Source organism: Pocillopora damicornis, chromosome 6 (genome assembly GCF_964200805.1).
Source record: "Pocillopora damicornis chromosome 6, jaPocDami1.2, whole genome shotgun sequence".
Classification (NCBI taxonomy): Eukaryota; Metazoa; Cnidaria; class Anthozoa; order Scleractinia; family Pocilloporidae; genus Pocillopora; species Pocillopora damicornis.
The window spans coordinates 9,391,145-9,417,982 of NC_142675.1; the positions used below are offsets into that span (position 1 = coordinate 9,391,145).

General features: G+C 37.8%; 3 protein-coding genes across 10 annotated transcripts; all 3 read right to left on the minus strand.

The window, feature by feature from the left end:
- Window positions 1–198: 198 nt before the first annotated feature.
- On the minus strand, window positions 199–4,005 carry LOC113677297 (BTB/POZ domain-containing adapter for CUL3-mediated RhoA degradation protein 1). The gene is made up of 3 exons (XM_027194090.2): window positions 3,651–4,005; window positions 2,111–2,344; window positions 199–1,654 (listed from the first exon to the last, which is right to left on the minus strand). The coding sequence occupies exons 1-3, from the start codon at window positions 3,684–3,686 to the stop codon at window positions 1,094–1,096; spliced, it is 831 nt and encodes a 276-aa protein (XP_027049891.2). The 5' UTR covers window positions 3,687–4,005; the 3' UTR covers window positions 199–1,093.
- Window positions 4,006–5,159: 1,154 nt separating this feature from the next.
- On the minus strand, window positions 5,160–14,797 carry LOC113677319 (BTB/POZ domain-containing protein KCTD7). Of its 8 annotated transcripts, none has more exons than XM_089210118.1 (4): window positions 14,661–14,789; window positions 8,658–8,771; window positions 7,264–7,503; window positions 5,160–6,922 (listed from the first exon to the last, which is right to left on the minus strand). In XM_089210118.1, the coding sequence occupies exons 2-4, from the start codon at window positions 8,718–8,720 to the stop codon at window positions 6,371–6,373; spliced, it is 855 nt and encodes a 284-aa protein (XP_089066244.1). In that variant the 5' UTR covers window positions 8,721–8,771; window positions 14,661–14,789; the 3' UTR covers window positions 5,160–6,370. The 8 variants fall into 8 exon arrangements, with proteins under 8 accessions (XP_089066244.1, XP_027049920.2, XP_089066245.1 ...); XM_027194119.2 differs by having other exon boundaries at window positions 7,264–7,518; XM_089210119.1 differs by lacking the exon at window positions 14,661–14,789 and adding an exon at window positions 12,109–12,292 and having other exon boundaries at window positions 7,264–7,518.
- Window positions 14,798–16,955: 2,158 nt separating this feature from the next.
- LOC113677305 (uncharacterized) lies at window positions 16,956–26,251 on the minus strand. The gene is made up of 7 exons (XM_027194101.2): window positions 25,224–26,251; window positions 22,941–23,009; window positions 21,739–21,943; window positions 21,045–21,186; window positions 20,424–20,556; window positions 19,693–19,751; window positions 16,956–19,338 (listed from the first exon to the last, which is right to left on the minus strand). The coding sequence occupies exons 1-7, from the start codon at window positions 25,441–25,443 to the stop codon at window positions 19,312–19,314; spliced, it is 855 nt and encodes a 284-aa protein (XP_027049902.2). The 5' UTR covers window positions 25,444–26,251; the 3' UTR covers window positions 16,956–19,311.
- Between the last annotated feature and the right edge of the window lie 587 nt (window positions 26,252–26,838).

Consider the following 26,838-nt stretch of genomic DNA (forward strand, 5'->3'; position numbering starts at 1 on the left):
TTGACTGAAATAGGTATCTTTCGCGCTCTTACTTCAACCCACCGCACTGCTTTGTCTATCCGAGAAAATTACTGTTCGAACGTTCCTCTCAGCTAGAAACTTTTAGGACAACTTGACGATGTGTGGTTGCTTGGAGTGTGGAGACTTCTCTCCTGCCTGATTGCCTCCACTTCGGCGATTAGAAAGAAAATGACAGACTTGTGTTTTGTACCATTTTTATTATTTAGTGATAATGTTAATTTTTTCGTTTCTAGTCACGGGCATATGCCTCGATCAGGACACTTCTTATATTTCTTCTTAATCACCCACAATACCGTCACAGCAGACTTGCAAAACGTAAAACAATAATTCTGACACTAATCGTTGGCACAAGCTTTGTAAGAAAAAAATTACGGATGATTTTGCAACGATGCAAGGAGCGCGCGCAACAAAGTTGATAGTTAGCACTGTAAGCACCATCGGTATCACTGAGTCCTAAGATGGACTGACCTTATTTCGACCCTTATCCCCTTATTTCCTATATAAATATCGATTATTTATATATGGACAGATTATTTCACATTTGAAAACATTTCTATTGTCTTAAAGCTGCGCTTACGGAGTCGATTAGGTAGCCATTTGCAATGTGTGTGTTCCAAAGCTTAAGAAAATTTATGACTTTTCAAACTACTTGTTTTAGTTTGTCTAAGAATCATTATTCATTCACCGGAATCGACTTGGTATATCACAAGATCTTGTCTGTGTTTATACCTAACTTATTTCAAAAGTATTTTTGAAAGACAACTTCGTATTCAATTAAAATGTTTATAACGTAACACAATAGGCCTCTTCGCTACGTTGTTCAGACCATATACTTCAAGATATATCAAAGCTCTTAACATATAATTTTTTTTTCTCTGACCAGTTTTTAATAGAAAGTGTTGTGTATGTTAAGACTTGTATGAAGTTTCTTTGCGAAAATAATTTGAACTTATGAAATTAGCTATATTTTAAGCTGGCGCAGAGCCAGTTCCAAAGTACGCATTGCAGACCTGTTCATAGGCGCTTGTTCCGCGCTTTTCGATCATAACTACCAGTTACAGTTAGTTGAATTCTAGCGCGTACACCATTCAAACTCGATCACGTGCTCCGTGATGTTCAACTGACACTCTTCCTTACCTATCCCATAATACACCTTGGCGTTCTTACACTGAATGGTTATTTCACGAAGGCTGACAGCGTATCCCTTGCTTATCAAATCAGCCAGGGTCATATCCACAAAAGCTTTCATCTCAGCATCTTTTAAGGGACAAACCACAGGTTCCGTTTCTTTCACGCGACGTTGCACATTTTCAAACGTGTCGTGAATTTGCACTGATCCCCGTTTAGCGGGTTTGCAAACGATCAAGTTGTGCGCTTGCGGACCAACACAGTCTCTGCATTCCATAGTCTTTTTATGATCCTCTTGCGACAGCAGGCTCACTTTGCTCGTGGACGTCAAATTTTGAAGACTCTTGTTTTGTGCGCAAGTGATAATCTGTTGTTGCCACTTTTCAAAATCACTTCCCAGTTTATATTTCCTCGCCTCTTCCAATTTGTGCGCAAAAACGTTTGAGAAACGTTCTAGAGTGTCGATCAAGCCTTCTATTTGGTAGAATTGCGCTTCTTTGTAAACCTTTGAAGACAATTGCATAAGAAATGAAGAAATGACTTTAAGAACCCTTTGAATGACTAAGCGCCATACTGCGCAGGATAGAAGTCAGGAACTCCTTTCTGCTACAACCTTTTGCCAAGTTCTAATGGAACACTCCATATTTTTCGGCTGCATGTCCAATTATCTGTCACCAGACAGGTAGGAGAGGGGGGGGGGGGGCGGATAATCAATCGTTTATTGAGCGTGACGTTTGGACTGCTACACTGCTAGTCGTCTTCAAATATGAATACGGTCACTTCTTTTGGATGTTGAAGGTATACACATTTCCTCTACAGCAAGTCTTTTAATTAGTGATTTTTTTACTTGTTGCCATTAGAGGAACTATTCTAACATATTAGATACCCAGCGTGTCTTTGCGTTTTATTTATGTGGTAATTTAAATGAAAACTATCAAAGGATAATTTAGCCATCGCTTACCTCGAGGGCTCTTTCAGCAGATGGTAGCTGTGTACTATCTCGAAGATAATTCAGGATTTCTTTGAAGTACGTTCCATCCCGATCAATAAAATATCTCCCTTCACTATCTGTGTCCAGTTCGTGCCGGCCACTAAACATGGCGGCTAACATAGAGTCTTTATCCTTGGTCAATGTGGATAGAGTAGTTACAAAGTGGTATCCACCAACATTAAGCGGTATCACCCTGGGTAAAGACTGTGTGAATGGAAAGAAGCACACGGAAAAAATTAGCTGGAGTAAAAGAGAAACCGTGGGGTTTCGTAACAGTTCTTCATTAATTGTCATTTAACAGTTTTCTTATTCAAGTCGTCGTTCCTTGTGGAAATTGTTTAATAAACTCGAAACCTGCATCTCTTGGGGCCTCACGGCTTTTTCGGGCCCTAATCACGGGAATTTTCCCCGCGCGGGGCCCCAGGCCTCTCCCGATTGTGCTCGTAAATGTTGGGAAAGAGTTGCCAAAAATTGCTAAAACTCCGAAAATTTGCTACCCAAATTTCAATAGTTGCTTCCTAAATTTCTTGATATATTTAAATAAACGTTGATTAAAAAATATACTTCCCGTTCTTTACAATATTTTCCGACATTGATCAGCTTGGCCTTAAAGAGTTGCTCGCAAATATGTGCTGAATTTTAGGTATTCTTTGATGGAACGCAATAGGTCTGTGAAACGTTGTCGAGTGACGGGTCAAAAGATTAATTAATTGCAGTCATCAGTAATCCGTGCCACCATTAAAAAGAGTTTTCAAAGTCCTAATCATTTCCGGAAATTTTCAAAAATCTCTCCGGATGTCACAAATATTTTTATTAGAGATGAGAGAAGCTGAACATTTTCTTTGACTGGAGACTAGGCATCACGCGATTAATTTCTATTCAAATTCATTAAACTTTTGAAAGGTTAGAGACACGAAATATCATAATAGTATAGATATACCAAAAATTCAAACAGATTATTTGAAGGGGACTCCGACACAGCAATTCTTCAAGGTGTCACGCTTCTAGCGGCAATTTCACGCAACGCTCTCCCCAAACGCGTCTATTGGGGTAAGTGCGTGACATCCCAAAGAACGGTTGCAGACTATGAAGGTGATTGATTCAAAAGCCAGAACAAGGTGAACTAACACCCCAAAGAATCGTATAGACCGAAATACTGTGATGGATAGAGATTGCAAAAGCTGGCGTGTCATCTTAAGAACCTACTCCGAAGACAACACTATTTCGGTATATCCGACACTATCAATTTTAATCGCGAGGTCAATGGGCCAAGTATGCCCACGATAAGTCGAAAATGGAGTCGTACTCGATGCTTGCTTTCCAAAGATATCAGTATTTACCTGTACCGCGTTGCAATTTTTCCTCAAATTTCTAATCAAGTGTTGTAAATCCGGGTTTGAATCCTGGATCCTTGCGGCCTCGCAGAAACTCAGGTAGGAAGTATTACCCCCAACAGACATTTTCATGGGAAATTAAATGCGTAGTAACCTGAATGTCCTTGTAAACTTACCGAGATTGTGCGTACTGCTTCACTGTGTCCAACCATAGCTAAAAGTCTTGTCTTTGAGAGCGCTATTGCTCACATGATATGTTTGCAACAATACATCGATTAAGCAACGACTTGCGCAAGCTGCAAAGATAAATACGAGAGAGAGGCGTTGAAAAGTTTCATAACTGTACTGGGTAAGAAGGGATTTCTAATTTTCTTTTTTTGTACACGACGGCTTCTTAAATAAAATATGAATTTAACGGTTTATGTGCTTTCTATCGCTATGAAAGCCAAAGATCGGTAAAACATGACTATGTAATTAAGTTAGCTCAAGTTTTTATAAAGGTCCTGATAGTCGTGAACGGTCTTTTTGTCTATAAATGGCAATGTCGTTCGATATTTAAGCAGGGTTATCAATTTTATTTCCTATGGGAAAGTCAACGTAAGCTTGTCCATATCTAGATAAACAGATTAAATTGAGCTCTTTTGCTGCACGAAAACTGTACTAAGAAGAAAGCTTATTGAAGTATCTGAGTTTTATTTTTTATCGCTTGCACCTTAAATATGATCACTATCAAAACATTCACTTCCTTAATTAACGTTTAACCTGTATGCCTGCTCAGACTCAAAAAGTCGATGATTTCATTCGCTCTGTTTTGATATCGCGTTATGAGAACAGCAGACGCTCGTGACACCTGAGAATCTTCAACCGTCAACTGATTCAAACGCTTAACCAAGAAAGACCTCTCGTATCAGTTTCTTTTTATCATAGCTTGCGTAACTGACAGTTTTGTGTGCGCTGAGCAAAGAGTTATGAAGCTGTGAGCGTTGAAAGGTAAATATTACTTCCAGACCCAAGCCACTTGTGGCCTCGCTCTAACGCTCACAAAACCGCAAGCAACGTAAGCGAGTAAATAATAATTATTAGTGCTGGTGCAGTTCCGTGTATTTTTTCTGTAAGATTCTTTCGTATGATACTATACACTGGTATTATTTTTTTTCTGTGGGCTTTTGGCTGAAATTTGCAAAACAAGTGTCACAAACCCCTGTTGGGAAACATCAATAAAATATTACATTGCATTGTATTTTTGAGTCTAAATGTGTCGTAACACAGGTTAAGATATGATCTCACCTTAACAGAACGCTTAAATGAAGTCAGCTGGTCCTCAACCATCAGAAAGGCTTAAAATCTTTATACTTAACAGTTTAAAAATATTCCATTTTTTTATTTTCAACCGTCAATAAAGCTAACTGATATTAGTCGTTTAATCTCTAAGATATTCCTCAGTGATTAGCATCCAATTTCTCCTCACAATATCACTACTGTATCACACATTAAGGTCACGAGATTTAAAAGAAATGATCACCAGCTAAAAAAGCTCTTTAGTATTAAACAAATTCTCCTTTTCAGCACCACAGGATTTGTACAGAGAACAGTATGGAGAATATTCATAATGATGTTAGGGCGTTAAGGGCTAAGCACTGAAGATGGTATCAAGGTGTGTTGTATATAAACAATCGGCTCAGATATTTGGTTCTGTAAAAGCCTTTTATTCACCTTTGTTCAGTCAGTTTCTATCATCAATATTCATGGCGACTTCCCTCTGGAAACACTTCGAGTGTCATGCGTATTATCGATAAGACATCTATCGCTGAATACTGTACCTCTTTAATTTTTATTTGTTCAGATTTGTGAGGAAAGGTTAACAGGTGAGCAGCATTTTCAACCTTAAAATTGTCAAAACTACTAATTTCGACAATCTATATAAAGGGAAACAGTCGGAATAGTTTTTTGGAAATCTTGATTTTGCCAAGTGCGGCTATCAATGAGAGGCTCATTATGGTTAACCGATCGCTTTAAAACGTCCAAACTAAAAAGCCGATAGGTGTAAAAATTGACGAATTCTGAGTAGTAAAAAAAGTTAACCGTAGAGAACATTTCTAGTGACCAAAATGGAAATGTATTAACTGCTATAACTCTGATTTTTTCCCTGTAAATTAAATTTGACTTTAACAACCCGCTTTTTTCTTGAGGATTTTCTTTAGGTTGTCTTAAAAACAGAAGCGCAAAAACTTACGTAAAACTTTATGTACCTAGATTGGTCATGAAAATTTAGCATAGCTTGATCAATCAAAGAATTTTGTGGCTGAAAAGTACATGCAGAAGTGATTCCATTGTGTTAAATGAGTAAAGTGAGCGTTCTTCGCTAGCATCGTTTCGGACGCTCTTAGGTGTCTGGGAAACCACGACACCTAAATTTCAACGTTATCTTGATTTATTCGCTTGCTTCACTTAAACATCCATAGTCTCCTGACACGCCTCCATTAAGGTCTTAGAGGGGAATTCCAGTAAACGTATTTAAATAAAGCAATCAATTTTTCAGTCTCACACCACAAAGAATTCTGTGGAACAAGCTATATTTCTTTTTTTGCGTATCAGGCGAGCGAAAGTTAATGCGAGTCGAGCGCGAGGAACAAGTCGTGCATGAGGTTGTCACGCCTTTCGCGTTTCCGTCGTGCTTGTTTAAAACACGCACAAACGACGCCTTTTCTATAGACTACCCCTAGGTGGAGGGGGACTGGAGAATAGGAGCTCAAAACAATAAAGGATAGGAGGAGCCTGGGAATGCGTACGGGGGTAGGAACTTCTTGATATGGGGGAGGGGGAAGAACATAAAATGGGGAACATCCCCCACCCCCACCCCCCACGGGGCTCGTGAACGCTAGTCAAGGTAGCCTATTTACCATTCAAACTCGACCACGTGTTCCGTGACGTTGAATCGACACTCCTCTTTCCCTATCCCATAATGCAGCTTGACATTCTTGCAGCGGATTTTTTCCTCACGAAAGCTAACGCAGTAGCCATTATTTTTCAAGTCGGCCTCGGTGATGCTTATGAACATTTTCATATCTGCGTTCGATAGAATACAAACAACAAGGTCAGTTTCCCTGAACCGTCGTTGTACGTACTCAAATGTCTCCTGGTGATGAACAACTCCTTGTGTAGCAGGTTTGGATACTACCAGATTGTGCGCATGCGGACCAATGCAGTCTCCGCATTCCATGACCTTTTGATGATCCTCTTGCGACAGCAGGCTCACTTTGCTTGTTGACGTCAAGTTTTGAAGGCTCTTGTTTTGTGCGCAAGTGATGATCTGTTGTTGCCACTTTTCAAAATCGCTTCCCAGCTTAGATTTCTTTGCCTCTTCTAGTTTATGTGCAAAGACGTTTGAGAAACGATCTAGAGTGTCAATCAGGCCTTGTATTTGGTAGAATTGCGCTTCTTTGTAAACCTGCAATAATGAAATACTCATTTAGCCTTTAAGAAGCACGCTGAATTTTCAACACTTCAATTCCGTTTGCCTTCAGTTATGGTGAAATGTGGAGGACGTTACCCTTTTTTACCTGAATGGGAATACACCATAAGAGATTCGACATTGTCATGGCTTTAATGATAATAATAATAATAATAATAATATTAATGATAAGAATTGGAAGCATGTAAAAAAGGTCTCTATGCTCTTATAATTCCAGAAAAATACTTATAAAACTGGAAACGACTGTCGTCAGTCGAAACCTTAAGAAATATATATCTTCCTTGCCTGAAGGCTCAAGATGACTGTAAAGTTCATACCTCGAGAGCTCTGTCAGCGTTTGGCAGCTGCGTACTGTCTCGAAGATAATTCAGGATTTCTCTGAAGTACGTTCCATCCCGGTCGATAAAATATCTCCCTTCACTGTCCGTGTCCAGTTCATGCCGGCCGCTGAACATGGCGGCTAACATAGAATCTTTATCCTTGGTCAATGTAGACAACTTAGTCTCAAAATAGTATCCACCAACATTGATTGCTATGACGCGGGGTAGAGACTGCGCCTGAAAGAAAGGAGACTGTACATATCTGATTGAAGAAATAGGAAAAAAAAAATATGTCTCACTTCATAGCCCATCCCTACACCGGAGGGGGGTGAGCTACAAATTTGGCCTCAATAAACGCAGAGAAAGAAGCCACGGGTTTTGAATCTTAGATATTTTGGGGTCATTTTCGGACTTAAACATACGAAAACGAAACTACCAGCTTCATAGCCTTCCGCCCTCACAGACTGTGCAGAGCTCAGAAATACTGATTTAGGTAAGTAGCATATTACAAATGTGAAGGCTGAAAAGACCGAATACTCCGGCTCGTTAGAACTGCTTAAATTATAACCTGCACTAAGTGGACACATTGTTATAGGCGTATACTAACAAGGTACGCAAGGGCTTCCACTAAATACGGGTTTCTTCTGTTCTCAAACACAAGTATCGACTCCGATTAAAATCATGCAATCAGTGCTCGATTGATATACGGACTTTTAAGATTGGTGGTTTGGCTTTCCACTTGCATAGACGTATGTTTTTTTTCTTTTTCTTTTCTTTTTTTTTTCAAGCTTGAATGCCTCCCTCGCATAAGCCCCGTGGTTTCTGGAGGCTCCCTTGCCATCTATTACAATACTGTTTTTAATAAGTTTTGTAAAATTACTAATTTTGTGCTGTAAACGTCCTTTCTCTTATGAATGGCGAATTGAATTTGTATTGTGTTGTTCAGTTAAAGTGGCTTGAAACAGTTTAACTCGTTTTCCTCGACTGATAGTAGCTTTCACTCGTATTTGTTAGTTTTATTGAAAATGGTTTCAAAATATGGTCAATTATTTCTCAACCCGTTGAGAACCTCTTTTGAGTCATAAGGCTACCATAGGAACAATGTAGTTTCGTCGAAAACTCGTAATTTTTAGTGGTATGCTCCTGTAACTCAAGAACGAGCTCGGTGACCTTAATTTTTCATTATTGAATTGGAATCGGCATATCAAGATTGATCTTTTTCGAAAATTTTTAAAGGGACAAGCTCTTTTCAAGGTGTTTCTGAACTGTACTTATCTTACACCGTTTTCAAGGGAACAAACGGAAAAGAGTGTTAGTTTTGTTGACAGCATAAAGAACAAGTCTCCTAAAGTAACAGGTTGCTTAAACATAGGAGGAGTTGCAAAACTTACTAAATTTGTGTGCTCCTGTTCATTGCGTCCAACCATGCTGGAGTTGCACTTTGAAAATTGCATTGAGGTTCAAAAGTCCTAAAGCTTCGTATAGTAAAGCGACGCTTGCTTAAGCTGGAAAATATATTTACAACAAAAGGTGTTAAAATGTCGGCCGGCTCGATTCGGTTGGAATACTTCAATCATATTGTTTTTCTATGTATTATCTAATACCATGTGACGTGAATAGGATAAAAAACCTTTTCGAAAGTTATTTCTTGTAGATTTGAAAAGTTGTAATCTCTAATTAGAGACCAGTCGTAAAGTCGTAATTGCCCGGGGAGGAGGTGGAGGATTGTGTTTGTGTGTGGGGGGGGGGAAGGGTTGTGGGGATCACGGAAGGGGAAATCAGTATTCATGGGTTTCGAAAGCTAAAAGTAACAACCTGTAAGCGAGCAGGCTATCAATGACGGTGCAGTACATGCTGTGAAGCTGAGTGAAAGGGGCTGGGGAGGAGCATAGAGTCAAGGTGTACATCGTTACGAGCCGGCTTGGCTCGTCGGCTTGTCGTCATGGTGACAGATGTGGGGATTGTCCCGTTTCTAAACTGCCTAAGGCAAAGTTTGTTTAATGCTGTAGTGTTAGGGATTTATAGCAATATTCTCTCCACTGCGGAAGCAATTCCTAGCGACTTACATCAAGGATTTATTTTTTGGGGAAGATGTTGAGATCGAATAAAAGCCGAAAATGAATGAATCATGGAAAACCTGTTTGCATCATCCGGATGACGTAATATACGTAATAGAAAATTGATTTGTTTAAAAAACAAACAGTAGAACTTGCAGGTTTTCTTATAAAACTTTTCTTATAAGACTTGTCTTATAAAAAGGTGCGAACTCATATTACCAGCATCACAAATGCAACGATTGTGAAGTTGGCCTTTTTTCGATTTCCGGTCTTCTAGAGGCACCAATGTTGGTAAATATGAGTGCAAATGATCTAATTTTAATTTCCCAAGACTAAACTCTTGGTTTGAATGATTGTACAGCTTACTAAACGAATCTGGCGGTAAAAATAGCGAGAAATCATTAAAAAAATAGAAACTTTCTTTGTTGAAGAATTGATCAAAACCAAATGATGTAAAACAAAATTACCTTTCTTGTTTGAATTTATCAGTGGCCATCGTCTGCGCAAAATGTAAATTTCCGTCGATCCTCGAAGTATCCTAGTCTTGCTATATATTTCTTATCCGCCAGATATAATTTTTTTTTTCAATCTTGTGTGATCGAAAATGTTATCCTGATGCATTTAACATATGTATTTATATATATATATTTTTGGATATTTCTCTACCCGGTGGTTTTAATCGGTGGGCTTTGGCCATATGTAAACACGCTTCCACAGGATCTAGTTTCAAATATTATTCAACATCTGGGGAAACGTTTGATAAAAGAAATCTTACCCATGCTAATTTGCTAGTCTTCTGAAAAATTTGGATCACATCAAAAACCTTTTTGTGTTTAATCTCATAGATTTATCGTAAATCTACGACGTCTCTTGAAAATTCTGTTGATATATGCGGGATCAATTCACATCAAAATTAACGACAGTGAAAATTCATTATTACCTCGATAACCCTGGTTTTTCCTCGCTGAAAAATCGATTTTTATCACCCTCATCCGCTCGTAGATTCTAAAATATACCTTTTTTTTCCTCTGCCACTTCTCTCCTTTTCTAGTAATTCAGTTGGACTTTACAATATATTTAGTTTACACGCAGGAGTACTCGCGTCGTATCAGTGGCTTTCTCATTGTCTTTTTTGACAACACCTGCTGATACCGTGTGGGACTAATGACTAGCCCAGGCCTCTCTCCGATTTATACAAGTTATAGAGAATTTCTCTTACACGGGAAATAAACTCGGGCTCTATCAAAGAAGCTCAAACAAGCCTTTAATTTTTTTCATTGAGAAGGTGTTAGACCATAAAGTTATGAAAATCGCCCGGATCATAACGATCTGAAGCGTAGGCGATGAGTAGTTCTCATATGAACATTGTAACCGCGGATTTCTTTTTTACTATTTTCAGTGTGATTACGGCAATTCAATGATATTATCAATCTGTTTCTGGTTAAACAAGAATGCTCTTCGGGTGCTTCGTTTGAAAAGTCTCGATCCATCGAGCCTTACGCTAACTCGAGCCCAAATCGATTTTTTCCATAGATTTCCTCAACACCGCATTCAATGACATTTTATCTTCGGCAACTCGAACCATTCACAGTTTCAACTCACGCTCTCTATTGCCATTTCCTCTCAGGTCATTTCTTTCACAATTTATCCTTGATATCTCAAACAAGGTTTGAAAACTTGCGGCAAATCCAAAGAAAAAAACTGTTCTGTGATACCGTATTCTCCGTAATTTCAATCTGTGCCACAGATTGAAATTATAGAGAAGCAGTCGTCAAATATTTTACTTTCTCTTTCTTTTATACCTCTTACTGACCGAGTTCTAGGTCCGTACTACAAGTTACGGACCGATTTTTACCATGCAGATGTATGGCCAAGGGCGAAGTGTATGCGTGGGCCATACTAGATCTGTGCATAATTATCAACGCAGTTTGAGCAGAAATAAACCAAACGCGGTTTTTTTCCTTATTTCCGGTAATTTGCTCTCAATTCCCGATTAGGTAATCCGACTTTTTAAAATCAATTTTGAAGCAGTGGACTTATCGATTGTCGACCGTGGTAAGGAGCGACGTGATTTTCTTTTAGGTAATTACAACATCCTTGCAATTCTAGCTCAAGTAATTCGCTGAGACCTTCGATCAAGCAGTTTGTGGCTGGTGTACTGTAACAAACAATTGAAAATACAACTTGGTTAAATCAGTTTGGCCTGATATAAAATACCTAGGCGAATCGGGAAATGCCATTAAAATTGGCCGAAAATTTTCTTCTTCCTCAATGAAAATGTTCAGACATTATTCATGGTAAAAAACAGAAACTCTTACAGAGATTCTACGAATTAAACATCATCTCAAAATTCGCGGTGACCTCAAATTAGTGTTAGTAACACTTTGTGCGCGGAAATCACTTTCAGAGTATTTCCGCCTGATGCAAGCAAATAGTAAAGAATTTAACAAAAGAAAAAAATTTAACAATAATTCTGGAACTTGACGATCAGTTAACGGGAAGATAGCCTATATACCTATAGTTATGTCAGAAACCTTTTCAATTTGTGGATTTGCTATGTGTTGGTCTGGCGGAAACGTTTCGACGAAGTCTGCGATAAATCTGCGAAATATGAATTTGGATATCTTATATATACACTCATAGAAAAATTTTCTAAAGTATCGAATTTTAACTTAGAGGTAAGACTTCAATCAGCGGTTGTTACACGGTCAAAATTTGTTGGCAGGATATTGACTCATTTCTTCCCCACTATTCTAAATAATTATTGTAATTGCAATACTATTACCTTTGTACGATGTACGATTTTCCAGCTTGAAAATGTGATTATTACTTTCGATGATGGTGTTTATACATCAGCCATAAACTGATCAAACCACTGAGGTGATCAGGTTTTATTTCCCGAGAATGGTCCTCCTCCTAGCGATTATAAGCAGTACCTAGCCGCTATGTATCTTGAGAACTGAATGACCTTTGTTTTCCTAAGGGTGAGGGTGGAAGGTATGTGCATCCCAAGATATTCGAGACTAAACTTTGATTTCTGTTCCTTGGCAGACGCAGCCGGAGAATAAAGACACTCATTTAAACTACTTTCCCCGAATTAAGGTTAATGTTGGGTTGGGGGGGAGGGGTAAGAGCGCAGTTGCTCCTGTAGTTACTGACAATGATCTTTTCCTTATGCTTGTGGATATTTCCGCGTGTAAAATTACACCATTAATTCGGAGAAGGATAAACTGATGTCGGTGATGTCAGTTTTGTTACATAATCAGTTTCCTCGAGCGATAATGAACCGTCTACAGTTCTGGAACTATTCTCTTGGTTTGCCAACGCGTGTACATCAGTGTCCGGCCCAAGGCAATTCTTTCAGCCATACTCCTTTCAATGTTTTTTTATCGTTTGTTTATCGTTCATGATCGAAGGAGTCTGATTGTTTTGCAACGTCTGATGTTTTGATGACAAATACACTTTCAGGTTTCAAGATTCTTTTCAGTTTTTTTCTTATCCAAGCCAGTTTTTTGGCAGATTTGTGCCGAATGCTCCCTGATTTAATATGTTAATAAAACGCCGTGACGTTGCAAGGACAGGGACGTCACACTACAAAGGGAATTTCCCGACTTAGTTTCGTTTTAATTTTTTATTAACCTTTTAGTTCCCAAGATTTGATTGTTTTAAAATTCTCCCTTCTAACTGGTACACATTTCCTTGTAATTTATTATGAGAATTTGGTGTTTATAGTTCATGATAATAACTTCTACCTGATAAGTTTGAGTATTCTCATTACCTCTTTGTTGGATAATGTATGGATATTATAGGGAGAAGTTACATGCTAATCATTCCTTGGAGTTAAGTGGTTAAGGCTTACTCCTTACAACGAGCGATGCACGGGGAACATGAAACATACTTTGTGTTCTATTCCAAATTCTGCTTTCTGATAGGCTTCGCCACTCGTCTGGCTCAGGCCTGGTTTGTTGTTAAGTTTTTAACAAAAGAGAGATTTATTCTATAACAATCAAATTGTTCGCTCGAGATTTGTGTACATGATGGTTGTTGATTCGGGTTTAATTCGCCACTATCAGCCATCACACGATGGAGATCACACGCTCCTTGAATAGTCAGGTCATGTATGACGGAAGTAATCAGGGCCCATTTGTATAAAGGACGGATAACGCTATCCAACAGATAAATCGCTATCCAGCGGATAAATGATTGTAAAACATACTGCGTTATCCACCGGATAGAGTTTTATCCAGAGGATAGTATTATCCTACCTTCGAACAAGCAGGGCCAGATCGATTCGATGGGCTATTTTTTACTTTATTTTAACATTTTGCCGATCACAAGACTTGTACGGGCCTACGCTTATACTGAGTTATATTCTTGAAAATAAAAAATCTTGGTTTCACAAAGATTGCAGAAAAGCAAAATATTCAGAAGGTCTCAAAGGGGTTTAACATTTAGTTGTAAAACGGCAAACAAAATTAGCTGCTAGGCGTATAAATTGAGAAATTTTAACCGTTAGTCCTAAAGAAATTTAGCGGTGAAAAGTCTTCCTTTAATCTTAACGGAAAGTCATCACCCATTGGGACCCTGCATTTAAACAAACAACGCGAAATGAGTAAAGTTTAATACCAGGTTTGTGTTTTACTTTGGTTGAGCTGAAAATCCTCAAAGACCTTGTAGTCTTATAGAGAAACCAAGAGAACATCAACTGAGAACCCAGATCTTAAAATGCATCATTATTCAACTCAGCGATTCAGCCAGTGTAATTGTCATTGGGAGGGTTTTCGAACACAAATATTCCACAGCGATCCACATCAATAGTTTTAGAGTAATACACAAGTATCAAATCAGCCCAACTGTTATCGCGTCCATTTCTAGTGACATCAATTTCGGGGAAAAAAGGTTTTCTCGTCAGCTGGTAAGCTTATTCTACCAGTTAAGCTAATTTTAGTCACGGTTTAATCCTTAACCATGTAATTCTGAGAAATTCTGCTGTTTTTTGAATTAAAAAACATCGTATTATTTCTTTAGATTTGATCTTTTCCGCTTTACCAGCGTCATAATAACAAGGTTGTTCTATTTCCTGTTTGCCATTAATTTCTTTTCAGTTAGCCCTTTTTGCTCAGGTCCAACTACCATCAACGCAGAAAGATCACCAACGAATGTATATCTCGCAAACTCTCTGCTTTAAGAGCTTTGCTACAAAATTGTTGCATTTAAATAAAGCTTAAATAAAGGGTTAAAGCTGTTAATATCAATTACATACAGAGTAACAAATCCCATTTTTTATCCCTCAATCATTTCATTTTCATTTTAAACGAGTATGTTAAAGTTACTTACCAGATTACGACTGGTTCTACCTTTCGTAAATCTTGAGGCGGTTACATCCAAATTCAAGACGAATCACGTAAATATTCGACAGTTTTGAATCGCCCATATTCACTGCGGTCGGTAATGAGACACGCAAACTTTATTCGTATATGGGGTCACGAGTTTCGTACGCTGTCAATTACTGTAACAGCACGGGACCAGGACGGGTTGAAAATGATTATAAATAATCACGACTAAAAAGATGAGAGGATTCCTTAAACAGCGTCTATTAAGCGAATACAGGCGAAAGCCCAGTTTTGTCTTCACTTATAAATCATGAAACGAACTTGTATCAGCTGACGCAGCCGTTTGTGACTCAAAATTTGTAATCTCTTGTAAATGCTTGAAAAACTTAATAGTTTCCATGTCGCGTTAAAACTTTACAGTTTCCAAGTCGTGTTAGGTGTACGTTAAAAACAGTCGGATATCATAAGGAAGCCCAAAATGTAATATTTTATATTTTATTTTTTACAACCAGAAGATCTCGTAAGCTGAAAAAATACGGGACGCGCAAATAAGAAATTTCTTGGTAACGGAAGGCGTAAGATAGCCGAGGTAGCACGAGATAGCCGCGAACCACGGCACGAGCACGAGATAGCCGTGAACCACGACTATCTCGTGGTTCACTCGTAACAGACAGCTCGTGCAATCTCTTTCTTTTCTGACAGGATTTTCGCGGGATTTCCCGCTTGTCACGCGCGACCCAGGACTCATGAAGTCTGCTTCCACTGTATCAACCTTTCTATTCAAGAGATCTGAAGATCAATTCTTCAAAATGATGGCGCCGTATTTCTTTACTTCCTAGTCATGGTAATTTGGTGTATAACTTCTGAACTGATCTGTTTCCTCATATCCTGGAAGCGGAAGGTTTGTATATTATGCTGTAAGCCTCAAAAACACACTCTGATGATATTAACTCGATGTTGGTCTTTGATACTAAATTTAATTTTCTCAGCACATGAACAAATTAGAATCGTATCGGCCCTAAAATTACTGCAACAACTCTTTTGAGAAAAGAAAACTTTAACTTTTCCATTTCATTCTGTTCGACAAAAAAAGTGAAGTTTTCATATCAGTGAAATATTAATGGATAATTTTTAGATTTTTATAAGAGTCGGTTGATATCAACTTGGAACGTTCACCTGAGGTTCTCAAAAAGCAACATTGGATTACAAGAGTTTTTTTTTTTTTTTGAAAGCTTGAGTCAATTGTCGGTCAATTCAGAAACAGAGGGTTGAAATATTTTACTTTCGTGCAAGTTTATTTGTGCTTTTATTGTTGACATTAGACAAAGAAGTTTGTTTTTGACAAATTTGATTTCATCAATTTTCAGTCCAACATTGTTGTATCATTAACGTTTTCGAAACTTCTATTAGAACAGTTCTGCTCTTTTTTCGTAACGTCAGTCTGGAGGATTTTTTTATCCATAACACAGAAACGTATAGCAATGAATATTTATGCGAAAAGCTGACGAATATTTTAAAGCATTTGTCAATGTAACTTTGATTTTACATTGGACTAGACGGCTATCAGTTTCAATGTTTTTTTAAGTAGCAGAATGGATAGAGATCGGAAAGGAAACTCGACACTTGAAACCTTTGGATTTAGTTTCATTCCTTCTTTTCGCAGTCTGTCATTGCCATCTCTGCGACAGCGAAGATAATCTTTTACAACTTTAATAAGATCAGGTTATGGCGTTACTTTAAATCGAAACCTGTCTGAATTCCTCAAAACGCCAGCTGGTTGACTAGCAACGGTTCCTGGTAATTTTACCGCGTAAGTTTTTTGCTTGCTTTACTTGCACATAAAGATTGTGAATTGATAGTATCTTTCTAACAATGGAGTATGTCTCGTGCAGGAGAAACTTCAAGCTCTCAAAATGATTTTCAATGTTTCTGTCAAAATGACAGCGATTGTGTTGGCCTGCAGCGCTCAGTATCTTCTTGGTGAAAATAATGGGTGCCATTTTACTTTTAACAGCAGGGAAAGGCTGGAAAGAGAAAAAAGATTGTACCAAGGGGGTGAGCGGCGGTCAAAAGGAGGGAGAGAGGAGTGGGTGGGGCAATAGAAATTACCCAGTCTCCTCGCCTTTCTCCTGTCTCTCCCACACCGTCCACTCTTACCATGGTCTAAAATCAAACACAGCCTCTCGATAGCGTATACGCTTTGAACGCACTAAGACAACGAAAAGTAATATCTAGAGCTGCGTATTATACTCGATTTCTATAAATAATCACTTGAAAATATTCACCACAATCTCAGACGTTGCTTTTCATAATAACATTTTTATTTCCCCCAAACTATTTCCTATTCGTGATGACTAAAAACTAAAAAAAATTACAACTATCAAAACTTGAGGCGATATGAGAATTCACTTTCATTTAAAAACTAATTAGGAGCTGCCTCTCAAATTATTCAGCATTGCACTTCAATATGTTTCCTTTCACACTTCTAAACGGAAACGCACAGCGATTATGATGTGATGCAAGCAAGATTTGGTACAAGTTCCTGATATATATATTTAGTAGATCAAGGGAAACAGCATAACACTCTTATAAGCAAATCATGAAAATGGTCGAGCAAAAACCGGAACGAGGTATTGGGGAAAACTCTCTCCAGCCCTTCTCTCCATTTTCATGCTCGATCGAAGGCAATAGTAGTTCATTATAATTCTCATATTTTTAAGAAATTTCTTTTTCAAACAGCTTTACTAATTTTCCTTTGTTACTCGGGCCCGATGTAAGTGTTGGAATTCTCCCTAACTGCAATGTGACCAGTTATGAAAAAAACTTTCACGATGTTAACAAAGTTATCAACTTAGGTAGTTATATTTTTCACGTATTCTCCTTATTAGGATTATAGCGAATGCATGAATAGAACACAAGTCAGTACGAAGAATTCTTTACAATGGGGGCTCAATAGAATTGAGAGGTGTCGAATGTTGTTGATACGGAAGGTGAAGCACGGCTGGATGTTCCAAGTTCTGAGTTATGCGGGAGATGGCGGGATACGCCTCCTGACAGCGTATGCTTTCTGCCTTTTTGACCAAAGAATAGGATATCAGAATCATTCTGTATCTCTCAACGAAGGGTTTAGCTACCTTTAGTTTCGAAAGGGTAAATTCTTCTTGAAATCTTCCATTATTCTCGTTCAGACATGTCTGAGAAACTAATGTACAAATGAAAGAATAAAAAAATTTTCGATGACAGTAATCTGGAACGGCACATCATCGTTCTTTTCCTGCGTTTTGTCTAAAACAGAGTCGCAATTTTACCCGCATCTTGAAACAGGTCTACGGCACGACTCAAAGGGTCAGCGGCACATCCCCTTTATGATTTACAGGACCATCTCCCGCATACTGAACCTACGTAACTTCATCTTCTTACGGGCACGGAAAAGGAATGATAAAAAAAAAGGCCGTATTTAAAATGAACGACCTGGTCCAATATACAAAAATAGCGTATACGTGTCTAAGAATATCATGTTAAGTAAACTATATAGCATCTCTACGGAAATGTATATTAAAAAAAACAAAAACGAAAAAACATGCTGATATATAAAACGATTGTTGGTAAACCATTAAAAACTGTCACCAATTGTCCATAGTTTGAAGAAATCTCGAGAAAAATCTACTTTTAAGGGCTAAGAGAACTTGTCTTCCAAAATGAAGTTGAAAATAGTCAAACAAGCAAATAACGCGATACCATTAAGTAAACCGTTTTCGCTGAATGCAAAAGTGCCAAGCGTTATTTCCTTCAGTTTTCATGGTTTTAGGAGTTGGATGGCGTACGGCTGCACAGAAATATGCTTGATATTTCACGCGATTCCGTCAAACCCCCGGACGAATATTTTTGACGGCTACACTACACACCCTGAATAAAATATCCCTTTCAAACTTAAAATTGAGCTCTAAGAATCGTCATTGACGCCTTGAACCTTAAAATATGGGGTATATTTGTAATCCTTACTGTAAGTTTCCTTTTTCTTTCCTCAAACTGAGGGAACTCTCAAATTCTACGTGGAAACTCTCGTATGGTTATGTACAACGTACATGTATGAGCCTTAAGGGAGAAGCAGAGTTACACCTTGACCTCTCTCTCGGCCCAGGTCACCTGTTCACAATTGGCTGATCCCATCACAAGAAACAAACTATGATGAATCCCATCTAATTTCTTTTTTCACTTTCTCTTACTTTGATCCTAAACACTGGTTGGTTTCACTGAATTTAGTTGGAATCATTTTTCGTTTCCTATGATGCGATTGGTTAATTCTGTTTAAGTGGCTCGGTAACAGTAGTGACATTGTAAACGAATCAACAGCGAAAAATCTTACTGAGAAGATTGAAAACTAATATATTTTGTGATTATTTGATAACAAAGGCTTTAATGCTGGAAGTCAGAAGAACATGGTCCTACTCAAACAGCGAATGGAGGGAAAAAACACAGAGAGTTGTAAAATAAAACTAGCAACTACAAATAAAAAAGTTGAAATAAGCATTGAATTATTTGTTCCGTTAGCGAAACATGCTCATTGGGCTTAATTACACAATAATCCATAAAAGCTATTGATGATTCAATTCTACGGTGCAGTTGTGTCACGAATGTCGACTTAGCTGTGTTTTTTACTGCACTTCCATATAACAATGCATCTAATGGAAGAGAGGAAAAAAAATGTGAGTTTATGATGACACGTTTTACCCACTCCACCCTTATTCCAAATTTTGGAGGAGAGGCAACCTAGCAATTCCTACCCAGGTTCCTGAGGTACATATAAGCAAGAAGATCGAGACATTGGGGACCCTGGGAAAGGTGAGGTGTTCTCCTTTCAATTTTTGTCATTTACTCAGTTCCTTCTGGACGGGAAGGGTCTTTTTGTCGTCTAATTTTATCGTTGATACTGAATAGAGCATTATAGCCTCAATGGATGTTGAGAAAATTAGCTTAGAAAAATCAAATAGGGCGACTTACACAATTTTGTCCTTTTTGGACCGGTGAATACTTACCACTAAAAAGAGCAATCCAAGAAACAGGGCCTTATCTTCTGCAGACATAGCCAACATGACTGAAATCAGAAGAGAGAAATGTGGAATGATGTTAAATTTAATTGTCAAGAAGTGTTGGGCCAATAGATCAACACTGTAAATGTCATGGGTGAGAGTGGTGTCATTTTATCAGCATGAAACCCTTAAACTCCCAGAAGTGGTTGACATGAAACTTCTTCCCATTATATCCATATGTTGTCCAGTAAACAGGTATTGAAAATACTCAAACTTGTCAAGTACAAGTTGTTATCTTGATTTAACACTGAATTCTTGTTTTTAAGTTACAAAGAGATTTGTAGCAACAAGAGGGGAGAATTAACAATCAGATCTTGGGAGTTAAAACACTAAGATTAGAATTAAGATGTTATTGGGTACAAATTTCCTGACATTTTACCAGTACATGAGAGGTTAAATGCACACTTGTTGGTAAAGAGTGTATTGGTTCTTCTTAAGCTGATACAGCTAAAATAAGTACAAGAACTCTATACAGTACAGTACATTTCAAACTTTCATTTGGTAACAAAAATTCCAGTTAAAAATGCTCTTTGTTCGGACAAAATGATGCAAAATGCAGGTGGGAATCTTCCCACCAACTTTTTGCAGAAAAAGTTGGATAAACTTTGAAAGAAAAATAAATAAAATTTGGCAATTTTGGTTTGCATTACTTTAGCACAGTACTGTAAGTGGCTTACATGAGATGCTGACAAAGTCTGGTTCTCCGGTGATACAACAGCTGCAGATACCTCCACAGCAACCTCGCCAGTTGTGTGTGATCTCTCCAATTTGTTGGTGTTCTGATTCTGTTTTGGGGCCTTCTCTCAAAATCTAACAGTTGAATAATAAACAGATCCCTTATTACATGTACTTTTTGATTCAGTAAGTTCAAACAAACTCACAAAACAAATTAAAGCTGTTAAAAAAATTGTCCCTTTTGAACCATTTGACCCAAAAGAGTGACTACATATAGCTTTTAATTTCTCCTTACAATCACATGACCATCACAAGAACAAACTGAGGAAATTATCACCAACTAAAGAAGCTCTTGATTATGGAACATTTTCTCCTTGTTAGCACCTTAGGAAATGTATAGAGAACAGTTTGGAGAGTATGCATACTGATGTTAGGGTGTCAAGGGTTAAATGAAAAAAATACTTTTTGTTGAAACCCACTGTTTGCACATACACTCTGCTTTATAATATAGCATGGATAGTTTTTAAAAGAAACTGCATCGTGGCTAAATATTTAACAGGAATTATTTTAAAAACAAACAAACAAACAAACAAAAACAAAGGAAGGAAGATTATGAATTGCACCTTAAAAACAGCAACGTTATCTCTTTTGCACTCAAAAGGGTAGCATGTAGGCCCTTGCACCTTGTAAATGAGATCTCCTTCATAGTTGTAAACATCAAAATAATATGAGGGTCCCAAACAGCTGCCAAGAGTTTCTCTAGACCTGTAAACGAGAGAAAGATAAACTCAAACAATTGGTATCTTGATATTGGAATCAGTGAATTTTTCTTGCAATAAAATTGTTATTAATCAAAACTATATCAAATTCTTGAACACGATGGGTTATCACCATCGCGATTTGAGCACCAATAGGACAGTGTAGGCATCATGCTTGTAATGGGACAGTGTAATAAGACAGTTAACATGTCATGCTTGTGTAAGTGGACAGAATGTGTCATGTGAGTGCACTGTTGTCCTGTATTTCACTGAGTTATCTGTTTTTTTAAATGAAAACCCATAATGGATGTGTAAATTCTTCTCAAATTTTGTCAAAGTTTTGATTAATTGGTAACAGCTCTTTGTGTTGTCCAATTTTGTCTAATTGTATTTGTGATTAACAAATTGGACTCCTGCTTCAAGGTTGTTGGATTTTGTTTATCACTTTTATGGTTACAGACGGAATTGGACTCCACTTGCTCCTATTACCATTACGAATTTCCTTCTATGTGATTTGCTAATTTTGTTTTAAGTAATGCTGTTAACACAGGAAACTTACGCGTGTTTGATGTGTCCTAGAACCTCCCCAGTAGGCATACGTACAGTCATCGAAGGGGCTACCCAAGGGCAGAAGGCAGGACTGTTGAGGCTAAATGGATGCTCAAGTTCCATTATCCAGCTGCTTGTAGCAGTGTTGATGACTTTCATGTAGTAAGGTCTAGAATTGCCAAGGAATGCTTGAATCCAGGGATTGAGTGTTTTGACTGTGAAAGGTTAAAAGTAACCATAAAGTAAGGCTCTGTCACAAATAATGATTACCTAATACTGAAATCTAGCTCAATTTTACACCTCTTGCTATCTAGTATTCGGTGACAGACAGTGAACGAAATGAGAAGCAGCACAGCATGCTCTTGTAAACAAAAAATAGAACATGAGCCTTTCCTGTTGTCAAGGTTTTTAAAATCTCTAACATCAGTATGCAGGTTCTTCATACTTTTTAATATACATTTCTTATGGAACTTTTGAGGATAATTTTTGTAACAATCAAGAACTTTCTAAGTTCACAATTGTTTTGTTTATTCTCATGAGCTCAATGTCTGCTTCATGGGTGATACTGTTGGGAGAAAGATTACTCGCTTATTACTTACTGGGGTTAAGGATTTGATGGTTGATTTTGTCTTTCTTCTTATCAGCTCTAATGCAAAAGAAATCTAGGGATCTTAATCTAAATGTGAAGTAGCTTGAACTTGATTGAAGTCTTCGAAGGAGATGAAAGTGTTCTCCAAGAACAGAAAAATTTTACTACTTTTTTCATTCTGAGATTCCAAAGTGAAATCAAATTTTTTTTTAATTGCCCTCAGAAATCCCATATATTGACTTTGTATTTTGGTACATCACACTGCTTATGAACAAGAATGCTAACTACTAAGCTACAGTTGAAAATAGATTAGAAAATATGCTAAGAAAACAACTGCCAGAAGCAATTCTTCTGTCAGTTTAAGTTGATGTAAGAGGAGAGAGGAAGCTACCAGTGAGATGATGGATACATTCATCTCTCTATTTACAGTTCACAGGCACAGTTGATCTTACAAGAAAATTTGGTTTCATCAACTGAGTTGAGGATATGAATTGAATGATATAAATTTGATAAAACCAAATTACTCATTAAATTACAAATTAATTAGTTCACCCCCTCCCCCCCTCCCAATGCAATGCAGTAGTCTCTTTAGAAACTTAACCCCATTTATACACTAAACTTACTTTCTTTGACATCAAACAGCTGATTTCCAGCTCCGTCTTTGATGCTAAAGTCCATACGACCCCACCAGGCTGAAATTGATATGCAGTGTAAACAGTGAGTAAGGTTAAAATGCATAGTTTTAAAGATGCACCTATGAAACAGTTGTAGGGTAGAGTTAGGATAATCCATCTTCATTTCTGTGAGGAAATCAATGGAGACCACTCAAAAATCAAACACAAAATTTATCCTACAGATATTTAGCTTACTATGGGAATGAAAAGTTGCTGTTATATTTCCACAGTTAAGTCTGTGCCTTACAGCAAATTATTTATAAGGTTTTAAGTAATAATGAATGCTTAGTAAATACACTTTGATTGAATGGCATAGAACTCTTGTTATGTGATGGGTTATGTATTAGTTCTTTCACTTAAAAAGTGAGGAATGGAATATTTCAATTGTATGAAGAGAAAGTTATACTTGTCTCTTGATCTGTTTTTTGTGTTTTGTATTTGGTTTTCAATATTAGACCCAATGACAGTTGAAAAGGAAAAAACAAATAGAGTGAAAGGTTAAAAAAACCACCTCTGATGTTTGGTTGATTATGAGGCTTTAGGAAACTTATCAAAATTAAGATGTGAATATTTGTGTCAGTTCTAAAAGCTTTAAGACAGACCCCTCTGTCTTATAGCTGTCTTATTCTGTGAATTGTACATAATGTTTTATTTTGTATAAGACATGTATTCTGAACCAAAATGTTAATAACAAGTTTTCCACATACTCATAGCCGATGATAAGTGACATGTCAGGGAATTTGACATCTGTCATGTCGATGAAGATAAGAAGAAAATTACTCATTTGAACACTCTTACCTCATGCAACCAATATGTCTGAAATATGTCCTAAAGAAATACGAGTTCTGTAACAATATAGTTTCCCAGAGGACAGCTGATATCAGAACGTACAATTTAAAACAGCAACAACAAAAACAGCAACAGTGTAAACTGTGTTTTGACGTCCAGACAGTACTTTTCTATTATTAAACTTCACGCGAGTTGGAAAGCTAATTTATATATATTAGCATATTTAGACGGCCTTGAATGAGACAGCTTTTTTCTTATGAAAAGTATTGTAAGAGGCTGGAAAACTAAACGACTAAAGTTAAATAGCGAAAGCTAAACAAAAGTCTTGTAAACTTCCTGAATTCTATCCAAGCGCAAACAGTTAACTCATAATCCAAACGCTCGTTTATTTGCAGCACCGTAAATTTCAAACAGGAATATACAAAAGTAACGGATAGAATAAGCTATGTTTGCCTCTGGATTAAAACATATTCTGATCTCTTAACTTAAGTGGAGTTGAGATTTGTAATGTTCAACTCACGCGAATCCCATGAAAACAAATATGTTAAAATTTTGAAAATTGCTATCGCTCGAAATCAGCATTTTTAATTTGAAGCTAATTAATCGACACTTTGTTAGAAAGAATTCGTGTTTCGGGGTGTACTGTTACCGTCTTGTCACGGATGCGTACCTTACGGTTTATATCTCGTATTTACCTCTGATTTACGAAATCCTCGAAGATCATTAAAAAAAAAGAGTTGTGTTCGATAAATACATTATGTGATTCTTGAAACTATGACAAATTGATTTGCAACAGTACGGCGTCACTTGTGAGGTCTCCATTTATTGAAGGAATGTTTCCGTTTGAAATAAACTTATCGAGTCGGCGCGACTAATTCTCTCGTGGTCCGTTTTGCTTGCAAACTATTTTAAGCTCTTTTGGAAGTGAAAATGCTTGCGTGGGTGCCTTTCCGCAACATTTCACTTTTAAAAGGCGTGATTCATGTCCGCTCAGATCCCAGATAAGAAATGCTTTGCATGAATGTTCATTCTCGGGCGACTGGTTCGTGTAGATCATCCAAAATTGTTCGAACTTTCGTATCACGCCAGCGCGTCGTACAAAATCAGTTTAAATTGCTAGCAGGACAAGGACTTATTTGATTTTCTGTCGTCCGAGCTAATTTTAGCTCTGATTTGTATTCTTTATGTCGTTAGATAGCACAACATCGAGCGTTAACCGCCGTGAAACTCGACATTAACGCCCAATGTACTCACTGAAACCTAAACAACAACTGTCTGTCGTAAGCTAACCTGCTGAGGGAACTTCTCGGTGATCAGGGAAGATTTTTATAATTCAGTCGCTTTTATTGGTTTGTAGATTCTTTGATTGAAACCACAGCCTCTCGGTGTGCAGTATGTTAAAAGACAGAGCACGAGGCGTGAAACAATTAAACTGTTTTTTACCTTCATCGTCGGTCACATTTTGATGGGCAACTAACTTGCTGACATTCTCAAACACCTCCAAGCCCATCGGAATTGGCTGCCCGTTGTCAGCTCCCTTTTTCTGAGGAGAAAAAACGTCTCCATCGTCTCCTTCGTCATAGCCACCGATGTACTGAACTGAGCCGGAATACTCTTTTTGGTAGCTAAGTCCTGGTTGATGAATCACGGTTGTGCTCGCCATATTTCGTGCAGTCCGATTCTAAGCTTTCTCACGCGCTCTTCCCGAGCAAGGTTCAAGATCAGGAACTTACGGCACCCAGCTACCTGTCACACAGGGAAGGAGCTGCAGGGAAAGTTGGATCTACGGCCTTCTAAAAACGACGCTTCTCCGATTGGACTCGTTACCAAATGTGCATTTCAAATAAATTTATTCTTTTTTAAGAATTCAAAAGCAAACCAGTAATTTGCAAGTCAATTTTTTTGTCACGCTGCACGCCGATGGGTATCGTGTTGCGTAATGCAAGTATCACGGAAGTCTCTTGCCGAATTTGTGAATGGCTCAGATGCTTCGGATCGTTTCCATTTATCTCATATCTTGGTGGTTAAGAGTTTCAGATAATCGGCTATATTTTTAGCTATGTGGAGGAGGAAGAAAAATTCGCTCTGCTAGGAGACAACGGCCACTTAGCACCGGTCATGCGAAACAAAGAATGAAACTTAAATTACCTTGCAAGCCGCACGAGTTAAGCTGCTGTTGATTTCGTGAAAATCACACCGTCCGTTAACTTCTCATGGAGAAAAAAATTTAGTTCGTTTACAAAAGAGTTGACCTTACGACCTGTAAATTTTATCCCGATAAGCAGACGTCTGTTTTCTGATCAGACGATGGGACACCCCTCGCTCTTAAATAACGACCTTAAGATTTTTGTCTTGTTGAATATTCGTAGAGGAGATCGTGGTTTGATCAATCCTCGATCGTGTGTGCAATGTAACACTTTCTTTGTACTTAATTTGGTACATTTCCCATTTCCCATTTTTTATATTGATTTTTTACAGGGACACGGCTGAGATATTTAATGAGGGTGGCTGTGGTGTGTACGTGTGTGTGTGTGTGTGGGTGGGGGTGGGGGGGCTTCATGATCATTCGCGTTGATTCATAGATCCTAGTGGAAAATTGAGTAAAACTGCTTTATTGGGAAAAAATGAAGCACCGTGAGAGAGGTCGACTCAATTTAATCCTGATTATTGTGAATTTATTTAAAAGAAATAGTTAATAGACAAATAAAAAAAATCAAGAACGACAGACCATGGATAAGATTCTGATAAATTCTCCTTGTTCCAGCCATGTCTGCGCACTAAACCAGTTCGTAAAGACTTTGAAGTGGTAAATTTCGATCGATGCTTCCATCTGGTGTTGCAAGATGTAAACAACCGAGAGAATATAATCTGTAATCTCTTGGCAACAAGTAGATTATGAGCACGAGATTTCTATTACGTGGTAATCACGCATAGAGCTCGAGAGCGTTGTTATTGTTATTAGGCAACACTGAAGTCATGCGCATGACTTCAGACCAAATTGTACTCCCAGACATTTAAAAAAACCATTGTATTCGTCTCAGTATGGAAGCTTAATAAG